Consider the following 21024-nt stretch of genomic DNA (forward strand, 5'->3'; position numbering starts at 1 on the left):
GGTTGTAGAGGCTGATTCATGAGTGATAGTCCCTTCTGCAGCTGGCACAGATGAATAGTGTTGGCCTGAGGTCGACTGATGTTTTGTCCTTATGGCATGGGCTCTCTTTTCCACGATTTGTTTTTTTTTTGCCTCTGTTTTGCCACGCCCTTCCTGACTGCATGTCTCCAGGCACTCCAGTCTCTAGCAAGGGCTTCCAATGTATTGCCTCCAATTCTGGTCAACTTGAAGTCTTGCTTGCAGTCTACAGCCCTGTTAGTTGTGTTATGTAACTACTTAGGTGGTAGTTACATGATATGGACCCTAGTTTTTTTAATATCCAGAATCTCCTATTACAAAGTATTTACAGCAGAGAAATATGTCATTTTGGTCCACAGGTTGTTACTGTGTTGCTATGAAATAATTGCCATAGTTTTAATCATGATCATGCTCATTCAGTACTTCATGACTCAAGAATGTTTGTATATTTCTCGTACCTACTCTCCTTTTCACTCATAACTTCTCAAAACCAATACACCAATTCCCAAGTATAACTTGGTTACAACATCCTTGACTTCTGCTTATTCTTTTGAATTTTTTTCTTATATAGTTTCCATAGATTACATAGAATTTATGGCACTGATACATGCCATTCAGCCTAACAGGTGGTTTCCTATGTTTATGCTCCAAAAGAGCCTCCTCCCAGCCTACTTCACCTAATTTTACCAGCATCCTCTTCAATTGCTTTCTCTAATGGGGATTCACTTTGCATCAGGCCAACCTAATAACTAACCTGATAATATTAGATAATGAAATTGAGAGGATAAAGGAAAAATGTTCCATTTTCCAACTCAATTTGATGTGAGTAAAATATATAGACAAAAAAAGAAGAATTTGAATTTATCTCATCTCCCCCTACTTTTCCTTTCTGTCTCTTTTCTCCCTCTCATAATCCACTGTCTTTTGGCCCTCTCTATATTTATGTTTCTGTTTCTGATTTGATTCTAATTAATCCTATTTCCTTCTCCACCATTTAATCTGTTTCTTTCTCTATCCTTCTGTTTCATTCATTAAGTAGACCATTGGTCAGGGTGTTTGTGAGGACCTATAATGTGACATTGTTACTTTCATGCAACATTGCATTTCCAGCAATTTGTGACACAAATATGGTGTGATTTGAAGGCAGTGGTAAAAAGTCCAATTAACATCGCTCCTGTGCGATGCGCCATTCCAGCAATTTCAATTAATTATTTTCACTGAGAGGGATTATAGTGTGGAATAGCCTAGCAGAGAGGCAATGAAGGCAGCCTTCCTGGCAGCCATCCATCTTGTGAGACAATGGCTTGCACCTTAGTTGTCAACTTTGTGTTAAACATTGACTAGTATGGTTCAGGAGCCCCAGTCTGGCATGACAGTCTCTGCCACATTTCCTGCAGATAAAGGCATTGGCTTGACAAGGTGCACCTCTTCCGATACTCCTCTGGAAGTCAGCCTCAGGAGGTCTCAGCCATGGGCAACTGTCTCTCAGTTGTCTGTGTCAATGCCCTCCATCTTCATATCGTGCTTGTAGGAATCCTTGTAGTGGAGGTATGGATGCACAGGAGGTCATGACCAGTGGTCAGTTCATCATACAGAAGATCATTGGGCATACAGCTATCATCCATCCAATGAACATGGCCAGACAATCACAGGCATCATTGACTTAGTAATGAGTGTATGCTGAGACAATTATTGTTCTCCAGAACCTGTGTGTTGGTGACCTTGTCCCACTAAGGGATGCCAAGGATATGTCTGAGACAGCAAAGGTGGAAACTGTTCAACCTTTTATTCTGCTTAGCATTAGTTATCCAGGTCTCACTGCTCTAGAGGAGTACACTGAGGATGCAGATTTGGTTAGCTCACAGTTTGTTGCTCTTGATCAGGTTGCTGTTGTTCCACACTCTCGTCTTGGACATAATAGCTGCAGCTTTTTGCAATATTCAGTCAGCATCAAGTGACAGATTACGGGTGATTGTGGAGCCTGGGCATGTGAAGCTATCAACAACCTCCAGCAACACATTGTCAATGCTGATAGATGGCTGCATGGCAACATCTTGGACCATGACATTGGACTTCCTGATGCTGATGCTCAAACCAAACTCCTTACAGGCATGGGAGACCCTGTCTCTTTGCTGCTGAAGGTGTTCCTCAGTATGGAATGCTAATGTATCATCTTCAGCATAGAGCAGCTCTCTGCTGAGGACTTGGTGCACTTTGGTCTTGGATTGCAGAGGGGAAAGGCTCAACAGTTGTCCATCGGCTCTGGTATGTAAGTAGACACCCTCTGTAGACGAAATGAAAGCAATATGATGGCAACAAAGAGAAAAGTATGCCAAAGAGTTTCAGTGTCAGAACACAACCCTGTTTGACCCCAATTGTGGATCACAAAAGGTTATGATGTTTCCCTGTTATAGCTAACCTTACACCTCATGTTGTCATGAAAAGGGATCACACTGGGCAGCTTCATTGGGCAGCCGGTGAAGGGAGATGGTGCAGAGAAAATAAAGGGAGATTTGTACAGAGTTTTTAGGGAGTGGGTGATTGAGAAAGATATACTTCTGGGATTAGCCAGACGAGATAAAATCTTTGTAAGTCCGATGTTTTCCTGTGTAAATGTGCTACAACTGTTGCAGTTCACATCTCTTCTCCCAGTTTCTATTTGATTTATTTCTAACCATGGTAACATTTGGAAGAGATACTTTCTTCTGCTAAAAGGGAAGTGAAAATGTTTTGAAAAACAAGAGTTGCTGTAAATCCAAGATAGTGATTTCAATTTCACGCCATCGGTAAATCATGACAGGTGAAATCAAGCGCAATATTATGCAAAGTACTGAGGAAATGAAAATTTCCCGCCCTACTGTGCAGGTGTATTTAAAAAGCGACAAACGGTGGCGAGATCAGCACATCTGGACAAGGGGAGAAAACAGCCGGGTCCAACACACTCAGGTAAGCTCCACTCTATCCAAATGTTCGTGCTCTGTTCCTCTTGTGGGAAATGTTCCTTAACTGTTGTAGGATCAAGGTCGGTCTCTTTTATAGAATTATTTCAAAGGGACAACAATTTCAAATCACGATTTTCGGCTAAGTAATGTGTGTCGTGCGTCTTGTGAGATATACTGAAATAAAATGCTTCAGTAGAATAAAACCGGACTGTCCAAGAAAATCGTCAGTTTATCGGCTTCAGATTGGAAACAGTTGTGAAATATTTTTTTCAGTTTTAATGATTTGTCTTAATAAGAGCGCCAGAAGTAACCTTTTTGTTGCAAAGTGCTTTCGGACGCTGAGATAATATGAATATATTTATATATAAAATATGGGAATATAATAAATCAAATTATATTTAAATAAAATGCTTCATAATTCCGTGCTACATCTTTTTATTGTACAGTAGAACACCGGGTATAAACAAATTGAACTCTATGATTGAGTTCCCTAATTATAACCATCGTCATTGCAAGAAACCGACGAATCTCAAGATTAACACAACATTCATAGACGGAATTTTTCCAAATTTTATAAACGCTTCGTGGATTAACGGTTGAGCTTTTAACGTTCACTGACGCCAATTAAATATCCATGAGATAAAAACAAAAAATTCGATCCTGGACGATATAATGACAAATGGAGACTTCAATTAAATTTCGCAGTTGAATTCGTTGTAATTATAATCAAGACAACTGTGGCAATGAAACTTTGAACTAACCCAGAGGTTTCTCCTGTTTCAAATAATCTACATTTAATGAAATGCATGTTCATTCCCGTTGAATAAAGTTTGTTTTTACATCTTATGGTATCTTTAATCTCCAAGCATCCAAGCTTTTGGTTATTTATGATTTACATTGTAGGTTTCGGTTCACGATGAAAGGTCTCGGTACTCTCTTCTCCCTGGTTGTTTTCGTCTGTCAGTCTAACCTTTCTCAGGCCAAGAGACTGCATTTTGGTCGATGCTCACTGACCGCTAACTTGCCCGAAATCCAACGGGCATTCTCAGATATCAGACAGGGAATAGTAAGTAAAGATTTGCCCTAACTCCATCGCCCTGTTCAGATCCTTTGTTGTGATTCGCAGCTGCCAATTGGAAAATATCCTTTCTCTATTTCTTTCTCCATAGCAAGCGGAAGATATAATTGATGATGTGAGGATTCTAACCAAATCTACCTTACATGGCATTCAGGTACTGGCTCCACCTATTTCACCAATGAACCTATCGTTCAAGTTACCCTTGTAATCGAATGTATGCTGTGCTTAATAATGTCACCAATCCAAATAGACACATTTGTTATATAGCAGTCAGCGGTCGTGTGCTTTATCAATTCGTCTGTTTTGTGGCATCTACCATTAATTTTATGAGGATTACCGAGTGGTTACTTAAGACAGCCACAGCACATATTTAAAGTGGTATCTAAATTACATCCTTGCCTATAGAATTAGAGACTCCAAGGCGAGCTGCTTTCCTCCCCATTTCTCTCACCGGACTGTCCCCCCTCTCGTTTACAGGCAGAGGAGAGCTGCTGTTTTCTGCGCCACATGTTGAGGTTCTATGTGGAGACTGTCTTCAAACATCACGCTCCATCCAGCTCCCTTATCGAGAGGAGGACGAACATCCTGGCCAACTCCTTCCTCAGCATCAAGCGAGATCTGCGCCAATGTGTAAGTGACAAGGCCAGAAGAAATGTCACGTGTCTTTAATTGTTTATTGCACATAGTGGCAATTATGAACGTAGTTTCAAGATTATATTTAGTGTTGAAACATCATTCTGTACCAATTGTGTTCTGAATGGTTCTTTAACTGTTATGATTTTCTTCATTGCACAGCATGCAGATATGAAGTGCCACTGCGGAGAAAATTCCAGAACTAAGATACAGAACATTCAAAATACCTTTGAAAATGTATGTGGTATCTCTTTCATTGCATTAGTAAAGATAATATTTGGTTCCCATTATGTAGCGCTGATTGCTGAGCACTTCAAAAGACTGGAAAATTCGTGCAAAATAAACAGAGCGTAAATATCGCATTCTACATAACTCCTTAAAATTAATTTAGCACAAAACAAAGTTCTGGCCTTGGCTTGAGTGATGCTGAATGCTGATGTTGAATTCCAAATAAGGAGCCTTAAACAGAACCCAATCTTCATGTTTGTCCTTCTCTCAGTGCCCATACAAAACACTCCACGGTTAAGATAACAGGGTCACTTTGGGAAGTTGGAGAACTGGGTTCTGGTACCCATTATACCAGGCTACAGCTCCTGTTGAGCAACCCCAGCCAGATTGCATGTAAGTCTGACAGTATCCATGGACAGGGTGAATCCATGGCCAATATTATCTGATCTTCCACAATGACAGAGAAAGAGCAACAGTGGATAAGTTCTCTCTTTTGAGTTGTTGTGTTATCTAGAGTTAGTGTCACGTGTTACTTAATAAATCTCTATTCTTTTGCAGTTGGCTGTAAGGGCAGCTGCTGTTAAAGCCATTGGTGAAATTAATATTCTCATAGAATGGATGGAACAATCTCACCAGAACTAAGCATTGCCTCACAGTGTACAGAGGAACAGAAGATACTGAGCACCAAGAAACACCTCATTGATGAACACCTCAGAATTGATTTTCTATGTTTAATTGTCAAATAATGCTTGTGTAAAGTCCTTGACACCCTATCATCATGAGAACACTAAAGTGTTTTAATTTTTTTGTTTTACTTTATGCTGAGTTTTGGTATATTACCAACAGTATACACAAAGTGATATGACGTGGAATTATTTGCCTCTAAGTAGTGAATGTAACGAGAGATGTGTGTACTCCTACTTTCAGTTTTTGGATAAACTTATGCTTATTGAATTCTTAATATAGTACATTTGTCATGTGGATATACATTGAATGCAATTCTATTTCTGAAGACACTTTTCAGTCTTTTTGTTAGAACAGGTTTAAGATTCTGTATTTCATGTCTACACATGAAAAAAAGTCTAGTAAGTACACATTGTATTGTTATTGTTAACTATGCTTATTGAGGTCAATGCATAATAGTATAAACATATTGTTTTTGAATCTTGCTTTATTATTCTGTGGTGTGCTTTTGAAATAACATGCTATGAAATTATAAAAGCTCCATGTTTTTATGAGTGTAAGTTACAGAAGGGATATAATAAACAATGTAAAGACCATTACCCATTAATTCACAGAAATGCAATTCCTCTGGTGTGTAGGCACAGGACAATAATAAATAGCATCTAACAATTTGTAAAAGCATAGATCAAAATTTCAGCAGCAATGGGTGATGTACAGGTTTGGAGGTTATGTGTAGTATAAGTTAACAAGTTAAAAGTTAAAAGAAATCATGTTTCAGGGACCTACTGGCAAAGGACAGAGAATCAGCAGACTAGCAACAGAGAATGGCTGAATTCTACTGAATATACAGAACAGGTTGCTTATGCAATATATACAGAATTAAAAGCAATTATCATAGATCTAACCAACTGCAATGTTGACCAAAGTTAGCTATAGAGAATTGGGGTGTTTAGTTTAGATAGATCTTATCTATTACATGACTTTAAGAGTGTATACATTGAAATAGCCTAGTAGGAGGGGGAGGTTACCATGGAATAAATAAGTCTAAATATAATATAAATGAACTGGGATAATATCTACCAGCATGGAAAATAAGATTTAGCAATCTTGAGAAGCAATAAGAGCTATGGCCTCATATCTAACAGCTTATGGTGGTTTCAGAGAAAGGGATAACATACAGTGCTATCATATCCTGTGACCGAAGTAAACCTGTTATAATTAAGATATAAATGTAAAATGCAATGTGCCTCTGTTACTTCTGTTCAAGACCTGACCTGAATTGTTGATGCTCTTGCCCACTGGTTGTTAGAGTAATAAACATATGTGTTTGCTTGTAATCACAAATATGTTCAATAAATCTTTAAAGTTAATTTTTCTCTGGAGTCTGAGCCTTTCTTAGGACTGAACTGGGAGAACTATGAGGTATCAGTCTAACAGAGGCATGCAATCGTATATAAGTAGCTTAAGCATTTTTGGTTATGTGCAGTCTGGGCTGGAATCTCAATACTGGGTTGAACAAAACATTAAGGTTTTTCAATGTTTGGACTAATCTAAGCAAATAGTTGGAGCAGGGAATCAAGCCAGTGGCAATTGGATCAAAAAATGATGGTTTCAATATTCCCGATATTCAGTTAGATAAAAGTTTGATCATTCATGTCCTGCCTTCAGATCCCATGATAGAATTGATACCACAGAATTGATCATGGGATCAGGTGAATTCATGGGATGATAAGGCCTACCTTTGGAAACTGATATCTGCCTACAGATGATTCTAGCAAGAAGAAGCATATAAATTAGGAAGATAAGAGGGCCTATAGGTTACTTTGTGGGGTGGGAAGATAATGCCTTGATAGAGATTGTATTCAGGCAGGTTAAAGTGAAACCACAACAAAATAGTCCCTACAACTAGATAATGGAGAACAGTGAATGGAGGAGAAACTGCAGAGAGGTTGCGGAGAACCAGGAGAGATAAGTTTTGTGGTCACACTTATAGAAGAAATAATTTGGTAGCCTTTGTACTGTGGACGGGGGAGAAGTTGGACTGAACAAACATAACCAGAAAAACAAGCACAAACTTGGAAGGCCAAGCATGTTCAAGAACCTTAGAGAGAAAAGACAGATGGATGAGCAGTCAGAGCAAAAGGATAGAATGACTGCAGGCTTTGTGAACAGATGATAATAGCAGTTTTGAAAGGGAAAAGAACAGTGCTTGAGCCTGGAGGGTGAAAATAGCACTTGAGTGCGCAGGAGCTGAGAGGTAAGAAGATCAAGGGAAATAGGGGTGGTTTCAGAAGAGATGAGCTCGCAAAGAATGGAGGTGGGGAGAGACGGTGGAGAAATGGCAGAGTGATACAGGATCATGAATAGAGTGGATGGGAGGCTGAAGAGAAGTCAAGAGCAGCTGGGAGAGGAAGGGGAAGTAGAAATAGAGATCAAAGCAAAACACTGGATGCTTAAAATCTTAAATAAAAACAGAAAATGGTGGAAATGTTGAGCAGGTCAGGCAGCATCTGTGGAGAAACAGAAGCCACTCAAGCTTAGAAATAAAGGGCAGAATCATTCCAGTTTTGCACTAAGTTTGTTGGTGGGTGGGTAAATGATGGCTTCCCATGCCGTATCGTCCCAAACCCACCGCATTAATTATGCATTTCCAGGAAACATGCCATTTCGATGGTGGGCAGGCTCTCATTCACCCGCCATGTCATCACCTCGCCCCCTCATCATGCTGGGCGCCATATTTAAATCTCAGCCACATGCACACCTCTCAGTGCTTCCAGCCCGGGACTGCTAAACAGAAGACGTGGCCCCAAAAGGCAAAATAACTGCAGCCCCCCACTTCAGTGACGCATCCCTCAAGCATCATTTGGACGCAGTGGAAGCCCACAGTGAAGTCCTCTACCCCCACCCTGGCTGCAGGATGGGCAGCAGCATTAACAATCTGGCTTGTGAGGTGGTGACAACGGTTGTCAGCACCAACACCCTTCAGAAGAGGACAGCCACCCAGTGCCACAAGAGGAAGAATGATCTTCTCTGTTCCACCAGGGTAAGTCACTCCTCTCATCACTCTCAACTCACACGCTCACAAACTCATCACACACCCACAGGGCCCTCACTAACTGCCAGTTCAAGGGACATCACCATTCACTCTCTCACACACACCATCATTTTCCTCATCCTGTCCATGGAGCCACTCACCTCCCACACTGGCCAGGTATACTTATCATCTGGCCTGGCAGGTACTCCACTTACACTCTCTCCAACTCTATCTCGCAGGACAAGCTGGTGCACAACAACAAGGAGAGGTCACTTACTGGTGGAGGAAGGCCTCACATCAGGATCCTCACGGACTTTGAAAACAGAGCCATCCAGCTAGCTGGCAGGTATCTATCTGACTGTTCCTGTGCTGGTGGTGAGGTCGGCTGTGCTTTACCAAGTGAGGATCCAGCAATGCAACATTTAGACAACCATGCTGTGAGCCATGTGTACTGTTCCACAGTCTGCAGCCATGCATTGATTATCTCTCCTTGCTTTCGCAGGCATATCTGGGAAACAGCTGACGGTGTCCACAACCCAGGGCCTTGAATCAAGGCCCGAGGGCAGCTCAAAAGAGGAATCTACTGAGACCCCCTCCACAGTCCCATCACAGTGCTCATCCATACCCTCCACCAGTGCAGAGACACACACCTCGATGGGAGCAAACTTTAGAGTGGCCTCAGAACCACAATCTGATGAGCACATCGCACTTTCTGATCCACAGCAGGTGGCAGCAGGAACTTCCCAGGTACCCAGCACTCAGAGGACTGCTGGAGGCCAAACATTCACTGAGTCAGAGCCGGGTGACAAGCCGCTGGACTTGGTCATGTCACAGTTGCTGGAGCTGCAAAGACAAGCTTGGGAACATCAGGAAGGGGTGTCCGCTGCCCTCCTCAGATTGCAAGGCACGATGGAGGAGTCTGTCCGCCTTCAGGCTGAGGTGATAGTGCCGGCACGCCAATGCACCAAGGTCAACACTGGCAGGATGGCAGCTGAAATGGAGACCTTGGTCCAGGACCTCACTCCAGCACTGCTGCATGAACTGAACTCCATCACTGATACCATAGTTGGCCCCCAACAGTGTGTAAGTGGGAGGGGTGTGGGGCAGCTCGATCTAACTCCAGCTGCCCCTTCTCCTCAGGGGGTCAGCCAGGGGCTTTCAGGCACCCATTGGGCAGAGGATCAGCAGGTGTACACCCCAGGGATACAGGTGACTCCGGGAGTCTCCAGCCCATCCAAATCCCCTCTTCCTGTGACCTCAGCAGCTCCAGCTCTACAGACTGTGGAGGGTGCCACCTCCAGACAGCATGACCCTGAAAGCAGACCGTGGCCCTCCAGGTTTCGGCCTTCCAGAAGACACCCACCAAAGTCATCACATACAGGGCATAGCAGTCAGCAGGCTGCCTCCGCCTCCACTGTGGATGGCCGGGGAGTACCAAGATGTAGGATTAGGAAAGTTAAGAAGATGTAGTTGCACAGCCTAGGCATAGGTGTTAATCACTTGCAAATAATGTTCACCATTGTAAATACACACCCAAGATGTCTCCCTGCCTATGGCTCCTTGTTCTGATGAGCTGTGTTCATGTCACTCAGATGTGAAACCGCTTTGCACAAGATAAAGGCAGTGTCTCAGTCCAGGGTCTCTTCCCTGTGCTTTGTGAAGGCTTCAGACCAGTGATGGTCTGGCCTCACACTCCCTGGACTTATTAGTGATGCCTGCACCTCAATGGTGCTTGTCATTGCTGCCAGAAAGTTGTGGCACACCCTCATCCCTGTCAATGTCCTCCTCATTGGAGGACTCCTCCAGTTCCTCCAACTCCTCTTCAGCCAGCTCCTCTATCTGTTGCAGCGCCAGGTTGTAAAGGGCGCAGCAGGTGATGACGATATGTGATGCCCTCTGTGGTCTATGTTGCAGTGCTCCACCAGATCAGTCCAGGCACTGGAACCTCATTTTCAGCACCTCGAAGGTTTGCTTCACCAGGTTACGAGTTGCAGCTTGAGCCTCATTATACCTTCACTCGGCTGCAGTCTGAGGCCATCACACATGTGTCATCAGCCTCTATGGGTAGCCTTTGTCCACGGGGAGCCATCCCTGCAGCCTCTGTGGATCCTGGAAGACATCAGGGATCTGTGACCGACTGAGAATGTAGAAGTCATGGGCACTCTCTGGAAACCGTGCGCAGCCCTGTAGTATACGTTTGTGGTGGTCACGCACCAGCTAAACATCCAGCAAATGAGAGCCCTTGTGGTTTACATAGTTGACTGCTCGTTGCAGCAGAGATCGGAGAACCGCATGAGTGCAGTCGATGGCACCCTGTACCTGTAGAAAACCTGAAATCTGGGCAAATCCATAAGATTACAAGACCATAGGGCGTAGGAACAAAAGTAGGCTATTTGGCCCATCAAGTTTGCTCTGCCATTCAATTAGATCATGACTGCTCTGATAATCCTCAACTCCACTTTCCTGCCTTTTCCCCATAACCCATGATTCCCTTACTGATTAAAAATCTGTTTATCTCAGCCTTGGATATACTTAACGACTCAGCCTCTACTGCCCTCTGCTGTAAAGAATTCCACAGATTTACGACCCTCTGAGAGAGGAAATTCTTCCTCTTCTCTGTCTGAAATGACCGACCCCTTACTCTGAGATTATGCCCTCTTGTCCTAGACTCTCCCACAAGGAGAAACTTCCTTTCAGCATCTGCCTTGTCAAGCCTCCTAAGAATCTTATATGTTTCAACAAGGCCACCTCTCATTCTTCCAACTCCAATGAGTACAGGCCCAACCTACTCAACCTCTCCTCATAAGAAAATCCCTCTATACCCGGGATCAACCAAATGAACCTTCTTCAGGCTGCCTCTAACACCAATATATCTTTCCTTGGAGAAGGGGACCAAAACTGTTCACGGTATTTTAGGCATGGTCTAACTAGTGCCTAGTATAGTTTTAGCAAGACTTCTCAATTTTTATACTCTATTCCCTTTGAAATAAAAATCAACGTTCCATTTGCCTTCCCTTCTACCTGCTGAACTTGTATGCTAGCTTTTTGGGATTCATGCATGAAGACCCCCAAATCTCTCTGTGCTGCAGCCTTCTGCAGTCTTTCTCTATTTAAATAATATTCAGCTTCTCTAATCTTCCTGCCAAAGTGCATAATCTCACATTTTCTCATATTATATTCCATCTGCCAAGTTTTTGTCCACTCATTTAACCTGTCTATATCCCTCTGTAGACTCTTTGTATCATCCACACCACTTGCCTTCCCATTTATTTTTGTGTCATCAGCAAACTTGGCAATAGTACATTTACTTCCCTCATCCAAATCATTAATATATATTGCAAATAATTGTGGCCCCAGCACTGATCCCTGTGCCACTCCACTAGTTACAGGTTGCCATCCTGAAAATGCCCCCCCTTATCCCAACTCTCTGTCTTCTAGTAGTTGGCCAATCCTCTATCCATGCTAATATACCACTCCCAACACCCTGGGCTCTTATCTTATTAAGTACCCTTATGTGCAGTACCTTATCGAACACCTTTTGGAAATCCAAATATATTATATCTACTGGTTCCCCTTTATCTATTTTGCTTGTTATCTTCTCAAAGAACTCTAATAAATTTGTCAGGCATGATTTCTCCTTCATGAAGCCATGCTGACCCTGCTTGATTATATTATGAATTTCGAAATGCTCTGCTATTATATCCTTTATAATAGGCTTTAACATTGTCCCAATGACGGATGCTAAGCTAACTGGCCTATAGTTACCTGTTTTTTGTCTCCCTCCCTTTTTGAATAAAGGTGTTACTTTGGCAGTTTTCAATCCTCTGGGACTTATCCGGGATCTAAGGATTCTTGGAAGATTACTACCGCTGCATCCACTATTTGTGTAGCTACTTTCTTTAATATCCTAGGATGCAACCCATCAGGTCCAGGGGACTTATCAGCCTTTAGCCTCATTAGTTTCCCTAGTACTTTTTCTCTAGTGATAGTTATTGTATTTATTTCCTCCTCCCCCCTCCTTTTCCCCTTTGATTATTTAGTATTTTTGGAATGCTATTAGTGTTTTCTACCATGAAGACTGATGTAAAATATTTATTTAACTTCCCTGCCATTTCCTGATTACCCATTTTTATTCCTCCAGCCTCATTCTCTAAGGGGCCTATGTTCACTTTGGCCTCCCTCTTCCTTTTTTATATGTTTAAAGAAGCTCCTACTGTCTGTTTTCATATTACTTGACAGTTTACCCTCAAAGTTTATTTTCTCCCTCGCTATTTTTTTGTTCATCTTTTATTAGTTTTTTAAAACTTTCCCAATCCTCTAGCTTACCGCTAATCTTTGCCACATTTTAGGCTTTTTCTTTCAATTTGATACTATCCTTAACTTCCTTGGTTAACCATGGTTGGTTTATCCCCTTCCTAGAATCCTTCTTCCTCACTGGTATATACCTTTGTTGTGAGTCATGAGCTATTTTCTTAAACATCTGCCATTATTAAGCTCCTTTCCCAGTCCACTCCAGCCAACTCTGCACTCATTCCTTTGTAATTACCCTTATTTAAGTTTAGTATAGTTGTTTCTGTCTCAAGTTTCTTACTCTCAAACTGAATGCTAAATTCTACCATGTTATGCTCATTGTTTCCTAAGGGATCTTTTATTCTGAGATCATTTATTAAACCTGCCTCATTACACATTACCAGATCCAAAATAGCCTGATCCCTGGTTGGATCCACACTGTATTGTTCTAGGGAACTGTCCCGAATACATTCCATGATTTCTTATTTGTGGCCACCTCTGCCAATTTAATTTTTCCAATCTACATGAAGATTAAAGTCACCCATGATTAATGTACTGCCTTTTTTGCATGCCCTATTATCTGCTGATTTATTCTCTGTCCTATAGTGTAGCTATTGTTAGGGGACCTATAGACTACCCCCATCAGTGTCTTCTTCCCCTTGTTATTTCTTGCCTCAACCCATATGGATTCTACATCTTGTGATCCAAGATGATTTCTTGCTAACATACTTATTCCATCTCGTACTAACAAAGCTACCCCGCCACCCTTTCCTTCCTGCCTGTCCCTTCAAAAAGTCACATACCTGAATATTTACTTCCCAGCTTTGATCTCCTTGTAACCATGTCTCCTTAGTGGCTATAAGAGCATACCCGTTAACCTCTATTTGTGCCGTTAATTCATCTATTTTGTTCCGAATGCTACGTGCATTAAAGAACCATTAATTTTGCCTTTTACCATCTTTTCCGCCTTTGACCCTATTTGCTGCTGTTTTCTTATGTTTGTACACTCTGTCCCTTCCTGTCACACTCTAGGTAGCATCACCTAAATAGCTGACCTGCAATGCTGCCTTATTCTTTTGCTTTGTAAGCAAAGTCTCCCTCTCCAGAACCCTCCCCCACTCTATTTAGTTTAAAGACCTCTCTACAGCCCTAATTATTTGATTCTCCAGGACACTGGTCCCAACATGGCTCAAGTGAAGCCTCTCCCACCGGAACAGCTCCCTTATACCCCAATAATGGTGCCAGTGCCCATGAACTGAAACCCATTACTCCCACACCAATCTTTGAGCCATGCATTTAACTCCTTGACCTTATTTACCCTATGCCAGTTTGCCCTTGGCTCAGGTCAACCTGAGGTTATTACTTTGGAGGTTCTGCTTTTTAATTTAGCTCCTAGCTGTTCAAATTCTTTCAGCAGAACCTCCTTTCTAGTCCAGTGTCATTGGTACCAACATGAACAATGACAACTGGATCCCTCCCCTCCTACTCCAAGTTCCTCTCCAGCCATGAGGAGATGTCCTTAACCCTGGCACTGGGCAGGCAATACAGCCTTCAGGACTCACGCTCATGGCTGCAGAGAACAGTATCTATCTCCTTAATTATACTGTCTCCTACCACTACTACGTTCCTATTTCCTCCCATCACTTGAATGGCTCCCTGTACCATGGTGCCATGGCCAATTCGCTCATCCTCCCTGCAGTCCCTGCTCTTGTCCACACAGCTTGCAAAAACCTCGTAACTGTTGGACAATTGCAGGGACCGAGGTTCCTTAAACACTACCCCCTGGGCCACCATACCTGCCTCACCTGCAATCACACCCTCCTGTCCCTGATGACAGACAAATTTGACATTCCTAATCTAAGGCGTCTGTCCACCTCCTGGAGCAAAGTGTCCTGGTAACATTTGCCCTCCCTGATGTAGCGCAATGTCTGCAGCTGGGACTCCAGCTCCTCAACTCAGATCCGAAGTTCCTCGAGCCTCCAACACTTACTACAGATGTGTTCGCTCTGGATCACCTTGATGTCCAGCAGTCCCCACATGCTGCATCACCCATCCTGCCATCACTATCGTATTTTATTTAGTTAATTAATTACTCTAATATCTTCAATCTTTACACTTTATTGTAATAATTTTTTTATACCTGTATCAATCTTATACTTAACAAGATATTTTTAATAAAAAGAGAGAAAAAAAGACTAGACACCTAAACACAAACTAAAGACCTTATTTTTACTTTAAAGACTCACCAATCCTACTCACCAATCGGCTGCTTTCCCTGCACTTGCGTCACGCTGCGGTTCGTGATGTCACTCCGCTACTGGTCTCACTGCAGTTAGGCCTCTCAATCTGTGCCTTTTATCCTCTCCCACTCTCCCCTCGCTTAAAATATTCTATTTTGAGCCTTATGAATGGAATAAACCTTAATCACTTACCAGATACTCACCAATTAACCAGCTTCTTCTCCTCTAGCAGAGCCAGAATCAATTCCTGGAGGCTGAAAAGGTTTAGGCAAAAGCAACCAAACACATCTTTCCCTTCCTCCGCTTAACTCCCTGAAGCGCTCAACTCCGGCATTCTATTGTAAAGTGCACACACTGAAGCGCTCAACTCCGACTCTGTATTGTAAGTCACACTCCTTGAAGCACTGAACTTCAGCACTGTATTGTAAAGTGCACACACTGAAGCACTCAGCTCCGCACTGTATTGTAAGGCACACACCCTGAAGAACTGAAGTCCAGCACTGTATTGTAAGGTGCACATCCTGAAGCACTGAAGTCCGGCACCCCAATTGTAAGGCGCACACCCTGAAGCACTGAACTCCAGCATTCTATTGAAAGGTGCACACCCTGAAGCGCTCAACTCCGACACTATTATAAGGTGCACACCCTGAAGCACTGAACTCCAGCACTGTATTGTAAGTCACACACCTTGAAGCACTGAACTCCAGCACTGTATTGTAAGTCGCACTCGCTGAGGCACTGAACTCCGGCACTATATTGTAAGTCACACTCAAGTGCTAAATCACACTAGGTTGGCAATTTATATATGCTCCTAATGCAAAGGCAATTTAATGAGCATCCTGTTTCAGCTGGTTCTTAAATAAGCTGCTCTTTCAATCGTATCCTTGAAAAAACCCTGCTTATGGCTGGCAACTGCAGAATTTAAACTGTAGATTTCAGTTTAATGCCAGTTACAAACTACAAACTAAATTAGGTTTGTACAAAATAAAAATTTAGACTTTCTTCTCCAACAACTGCACACACAGTCCCAGGTGAAATGCACAAAGTTGTGTGCCCTCATGAAGATGGCATCCGTGGCCACATGGATGCATTTGTGAGTGGAGGCCTGTGATATCCCACAGAGGTCACCAGTGGGGCCCTGAAAGGAGCCACTGCCATAAAAATTGAGTGCCACTGTCATTTTGACGGCCACTGGCAGTGGGTGCCCTCCATGTCCCTTTTGTGCCAAATCTTGTCAGATGTGACCGACCAGCTCCCTGGACATGCACAGTCTTCAATGACACAGGTTCTCGGTCATCTACAGGGGTGAAAGGTGGCTTCTATTGACCCTGGTGCTGCTAGGCGCTGATCAGCGATGGCTCGCTGTGGATCTTTGGTGACATGTGTGGGAGCCCCAGCTGCCTCTTCTTCCTGAGGATGTTGTTCCTCCCTCTGTGCAGCCAGGCACCTCAGTCGATCTCTTTTCCATCATCTTCCCTCTCTGTACACCATGAGGCATATAGCTAGTTCACCAGCCTCCATGATCATGATTATACTCCCCCCTTCAGGATGTAAGGGAGAGAGATGCATGGGTTAGCTTGTGTGTTCTAAGAACATCTCTTGGTTAAGTTTGAAAGCCCCTTAACGCATCCCAGAGAGCATTGGCCACCATGTGGATGGCCAGAGTTTAGTGCACTGCATGGCTGCCTGAAACACCCCCCACCTCCGCCCCACTCCATCTGACTGATTGGCAGCATCTTGATTGTACGCTGTGCTCTCAGCTCAGGCACAGGCATTCTCCTAACCCACATTGCAAGGCTGCACTGTTAGCTTGAACCATGGGGGAGACTGGTCCAAACCTGAATGATGATATTGCAAGGGGCTGTGAGTGCCTCCATCAGTGACTACTCCATGGCCAGCTTTTGCAAGGAGACTGTACAACGTACACAATCGTCCAATTGTTCTGCAGTCCACTAAAAGGCTCATTAGTTTGCAGTCTGTGCCTGAGGGATGAAAAGCTCTGGAGCATTTGGTGGCACATGGATGCCTCTGAGTGGGCAGATAAGCTAGAGACCTGACTCCACGCATGTCAATGTGGCTGCATCTGAACTGTCTCAGCTACAGAGAAATGGTCACGTTTTACAAGGTTTCTCTAATGCGTTACCCCTTCCCTCGCCCCCACGCCGCACTACCTTTAACTGCAGAGCAGTCCTTGCAGCGCCCCCTGCCCCCCAAGCTGCCTCAACTGCAGGACAGCCCTTGCACTCCACAACGTGCCTCAACCTTGAAGTCCAACAGGCGGTGCCCATGAGCACTCCGCAACATTACTGTGCACTCACCTCCGAGTTTCCCTCAAAGTGCAGCCTGCCAAATGCACACCTTTTATATGCTGTTGTGAAACACATTGGTGTGCAATGATGCCGACATGGGTGGATGATCCAGCAGGGGTGCGGTTGGGGGGGGGTGGTGTGGGGTGTTGATGATTCCAACGAGCTGGCCTTATCATGATATGCAGTTGTATTACAATGAGGTTCCCAATGCAATGGTGGGAAGCGTAGCTGGCTGAGTGGATGATGGCAAACTGATTTCACGAAGTCATGAAACTGATTTCTGGCCTTCTCGCCATATTGTCTGTTTGCGCTGCTGAGCATGCTCAACACCAGCGGGCATGGAAAATTCCACCCAAAGAAATTCAGGAAGTATTTGCTTTGGTGGGGCGATTGGGGGAGTAGTGATGTTATGAGGACAAACCATCAAGAAAAGAAGCCTGGGAGTTATTTTCACCTTCTCATAGGATAATATGGCTAAAAAGAGTTACACATAGTTGTGCTAAATATGGTCAAGCCATATATGGCTAGATGAGACAATGTTGTATGCTAGGTATGCTCAAGATTGAACAGTGAATGATTTGGTTCAAATGAGAGTAAAGGTGAAGGTTCACTTATGCAGTAGTGACAGATGTTTTGATGGTCGGAAGATCAGAAGAGACTGAATTAGGAGAGAAAAAACATCCTGGCAAGTGACATGGAACAGGACCAACGTTATCTCCTGTAATAATTTTAATTTCCTAAGATGGTTGGAGAGAAAGTTTCCATTTTTTCCATTAATTGATTTGGGTTTTTATCTGGTTGATCCCCTCTCCCAGATCACGAGTCAAGGTGGACAGAGAGTGAATGGAAGGATAATAATTGTGTGTATAAAGCTGAATGGGCTGATAGGTATTTTTTTGTCTCTCATTTCTGTATGTGTGCTTATAACGTCTCCACACCAGAGATCCAGGGCTCTCTGATGCCGTCCTATTCCTACTGTGACATTTGGGCCTTCGGCCTCTTAAACTATTTGAATGAAGCTCAATGCAAACTTCAGGAACAATACTGGAGAGGGGAGACTTTAATCTTGAGAATGCTCATTTTACCTTAAAAAAATAAGTGGTAAGGCATTGAAAGTCGGTTCACAATCTCACACGCTCATTTCGTTCACTGAACTTAGGGTCTCTTTTCAGCATCCAGTCCACCCATTTGAAGTTGACAGGTATCTATTTAAACATAAACAGAATTACCTGGAAAAACTCAGCAGGTCTGGCAACATCGGCAGAGAAGAAAAGAGTTGACGTTTCGAGTCCTCATGACCCTTCCACAGAACTGTCAGGAGAGAAATGGAAAGCAGTGAAGGTGAACAAGGCAAAAGAGAGATACGGAAATCTTGTCACAGAGAGGAACAAAACTTCTTCAAGTTAGGCATTTCTTGAAGAGGAGTGGCAGTCAATTAAACACAGAGATAAAAACAAAAAACTGTGGATGCTGGAAATCCAAAACAAAAACAGAATTACCTGGAAAAACTCAGCAGGTCTGGCAGCATCGGCGGAGAAGAAAAGAGTTGACGTTTCGAGTCCTCATGACCCTTCCACAGCATCTATTTAAACATGCTAATTAGGATCCTGCACTTATTTTGTTGCCCAAGCATCCCTTACAAATGGTCTTGCATCCTATTTACCAATTCTAAATCAGACCCAGGAATCTTGAGTGGGAATAGCCTGGAAGGTGCTCTCTCTAACAATAATTAAAAGTATCTTCAGCTTCTCTCAGGAAATAACTGGACATCTAATATCCTGCTCTCGAGTCTATGGGAAGTTTTGGCTTATGGATCTGACAGTAATTTGTTGTGAAAATTTTTAACCAGAGACTTCTTGTGAACTCCTGACTGGTTTGAATGGATTTGTTGCTACCACTGTCATTGTGATTTTAATAGGAAGTGCTTCAGAGAGATGAGACAGAGGAAAGAGAAAGCTTTATCTTACGAGTGCATGGACCCAGGATCTCTTCATAGAATCACAGAACAGTTACAGAACAGAAGGAGGCCATTCAGCCCATCTTGTCTGCAACTGCTCTCAGCTACAGCAACGCACCTAGTGCCACTCCCCTGCCTGTTCCACGTAGCTCTGCAATATTTTTCTTTTCAGATAATGAGCTAATTCCGTTTTGAACGCCACGACTGAAGCAGCCTCCACCCCACTCTGAGGCAATGCATTCCAGATCCTAACCACTTGCTGCTTAAAAAAGGTTCTTTTGCCAGTTACCTTACACCTGTGCCCCCTCATTCTCGATTCTTCCATCAATGGGGATAGTTTCTCTCCATCTACTCGGTCCAGTCCCCTCATGATTTTGAATACCTGCATCAAATCTCCTATCAACTTTCTCTTCTCCAAGGAGCACAGTCCCAGCTTCTCCAATCTATCTACATAACTGAAGCTTCTCATCCATGGAACCATTCTCGTGGTGGGGGCAGATGTCCCACCTCTGAGAACTGCTGGCCAATCAGAGGCCAGCAGCTCTACACAGGAAACAGGTGAGTGCAGTAGGTTCGCTGGGGACCAGATAGAGATGCCCTGGTGAGGCATTGGGGGAGGGGGGGATTTGAAGGGCAGAGGGAGGTCTTACTTCGGGTGGCCAGTTTACACAGCTGGGTGCTTCTGTTGGGCATAGAGTGCCTGACAAGGAACCCCCCCCCCCATTCCCCACCCTCCCTGCACCAGGCTCCAGGCCAATCCATCAGGGTTTTCTGGGTGGCAGAAGCCTGATTGGAGGGCTCAGAGTTCTGGGAAAGATGGGAATGGACTTGGGAGATGAGAACACGTTCAAGGGCTTTGGAAAGGAAAGTGAGGTTGGAGATTGTGTGGTGGTTTGCAAGGACAAAGGGGTCAGAAGTTAGCTTTTTGAGGAGGGAGTGATGACGGCAGATTTAAAGAAGAGATGTGTAACGCCCATTAGAGAGAACTGTTAGAATATAGGTTAACATGGGGGAAGTTGAGTGGTCAGTCGTTTCATTGGGATGGGGTCGAGGGACCAAGATGTGGGCAAGATACGCTTGGAGAACGCAGGAGGAGCACAAGGAGAGAAATGAGGGAAAGACAAGAGTTCAAGGCCAGGATTATGGGGTGTGGTGAGGACAGGGGGAAGCGGGGGAAACTTTAGAGTAGGTTTGTGGTGGGCTCGTGGGAGGAAGACAGCAGAGTCAGCTAATCGGATGATCTTGACCTTAGTGGCAAAGAAATCCATGGGCAGCTCCCACTTACTGTTGGTGAAGGTGGAGGAGATAGGGTAGAAGGATTTAAGAAGATGAAATAATGAAGATGCAATAGAGAAAAGAAACTGGAGGTTATCTTTGCACTCCAGGATTATTCTGGAATTCATGGGATTGACAAGGAGAACAACTCACCCTAAATGACTTGCCCTGAGAAGGGTGTGAGTTTATAATCTTCTGCAAGAGGACAGGAAATTCTGAAAGGAACCAGCGATGAAGCTGACTGCTTACTGGTGGTGCTGGAAGCCAAAAGAATGTAAAATGGTAGAATCCATTCTGACAGCATTAACCCTGAAGGAAAAAGATTTTGGTCATATG

General features: G+C 43.6%; 1 protein-coding gene across 1 annotated transcript; it reads left to right on the forward strand.

The window, feature by feature from the left end:
* The first annotated feature begins 3876 nt into the window (after positions 1-3876).
* il19l (interleukin 19 like) lies at positions 3877-5541 on the forward strand. The gene is made up of 5 exons (XM_041196106.1): positions 3877-4026; positions 4130-4192; positions 4516-4668; positions 4834-4908; positions 5458-5541. Exons 1-5 carry the CDS (start codon positions 3877-3879, stop codon positions 5539-5541), a joined length of 525 nt encoding a protein of 174 aa, XP_041052040.1.
* Positions 5542-21024: the final 15483 nt, after the last annotated feature.

The sequence above is a fragment of the Carcharodon carcharias genome, chromosome 9 (assembly GCF_017639515.1).
Source record: "Carcharodon carcharias isolate sCarCar2 chromosome 9, sCarCar2.pri, whole genome shotgun sequence".
Taxonomy (NCBI): domain Eukaryota; kingdom Metazoa; phylum Chordata; class Chondrichthyes; order Lamniformes; family Lamnidae; genus Carcharodon; species Carcharodon carcharias.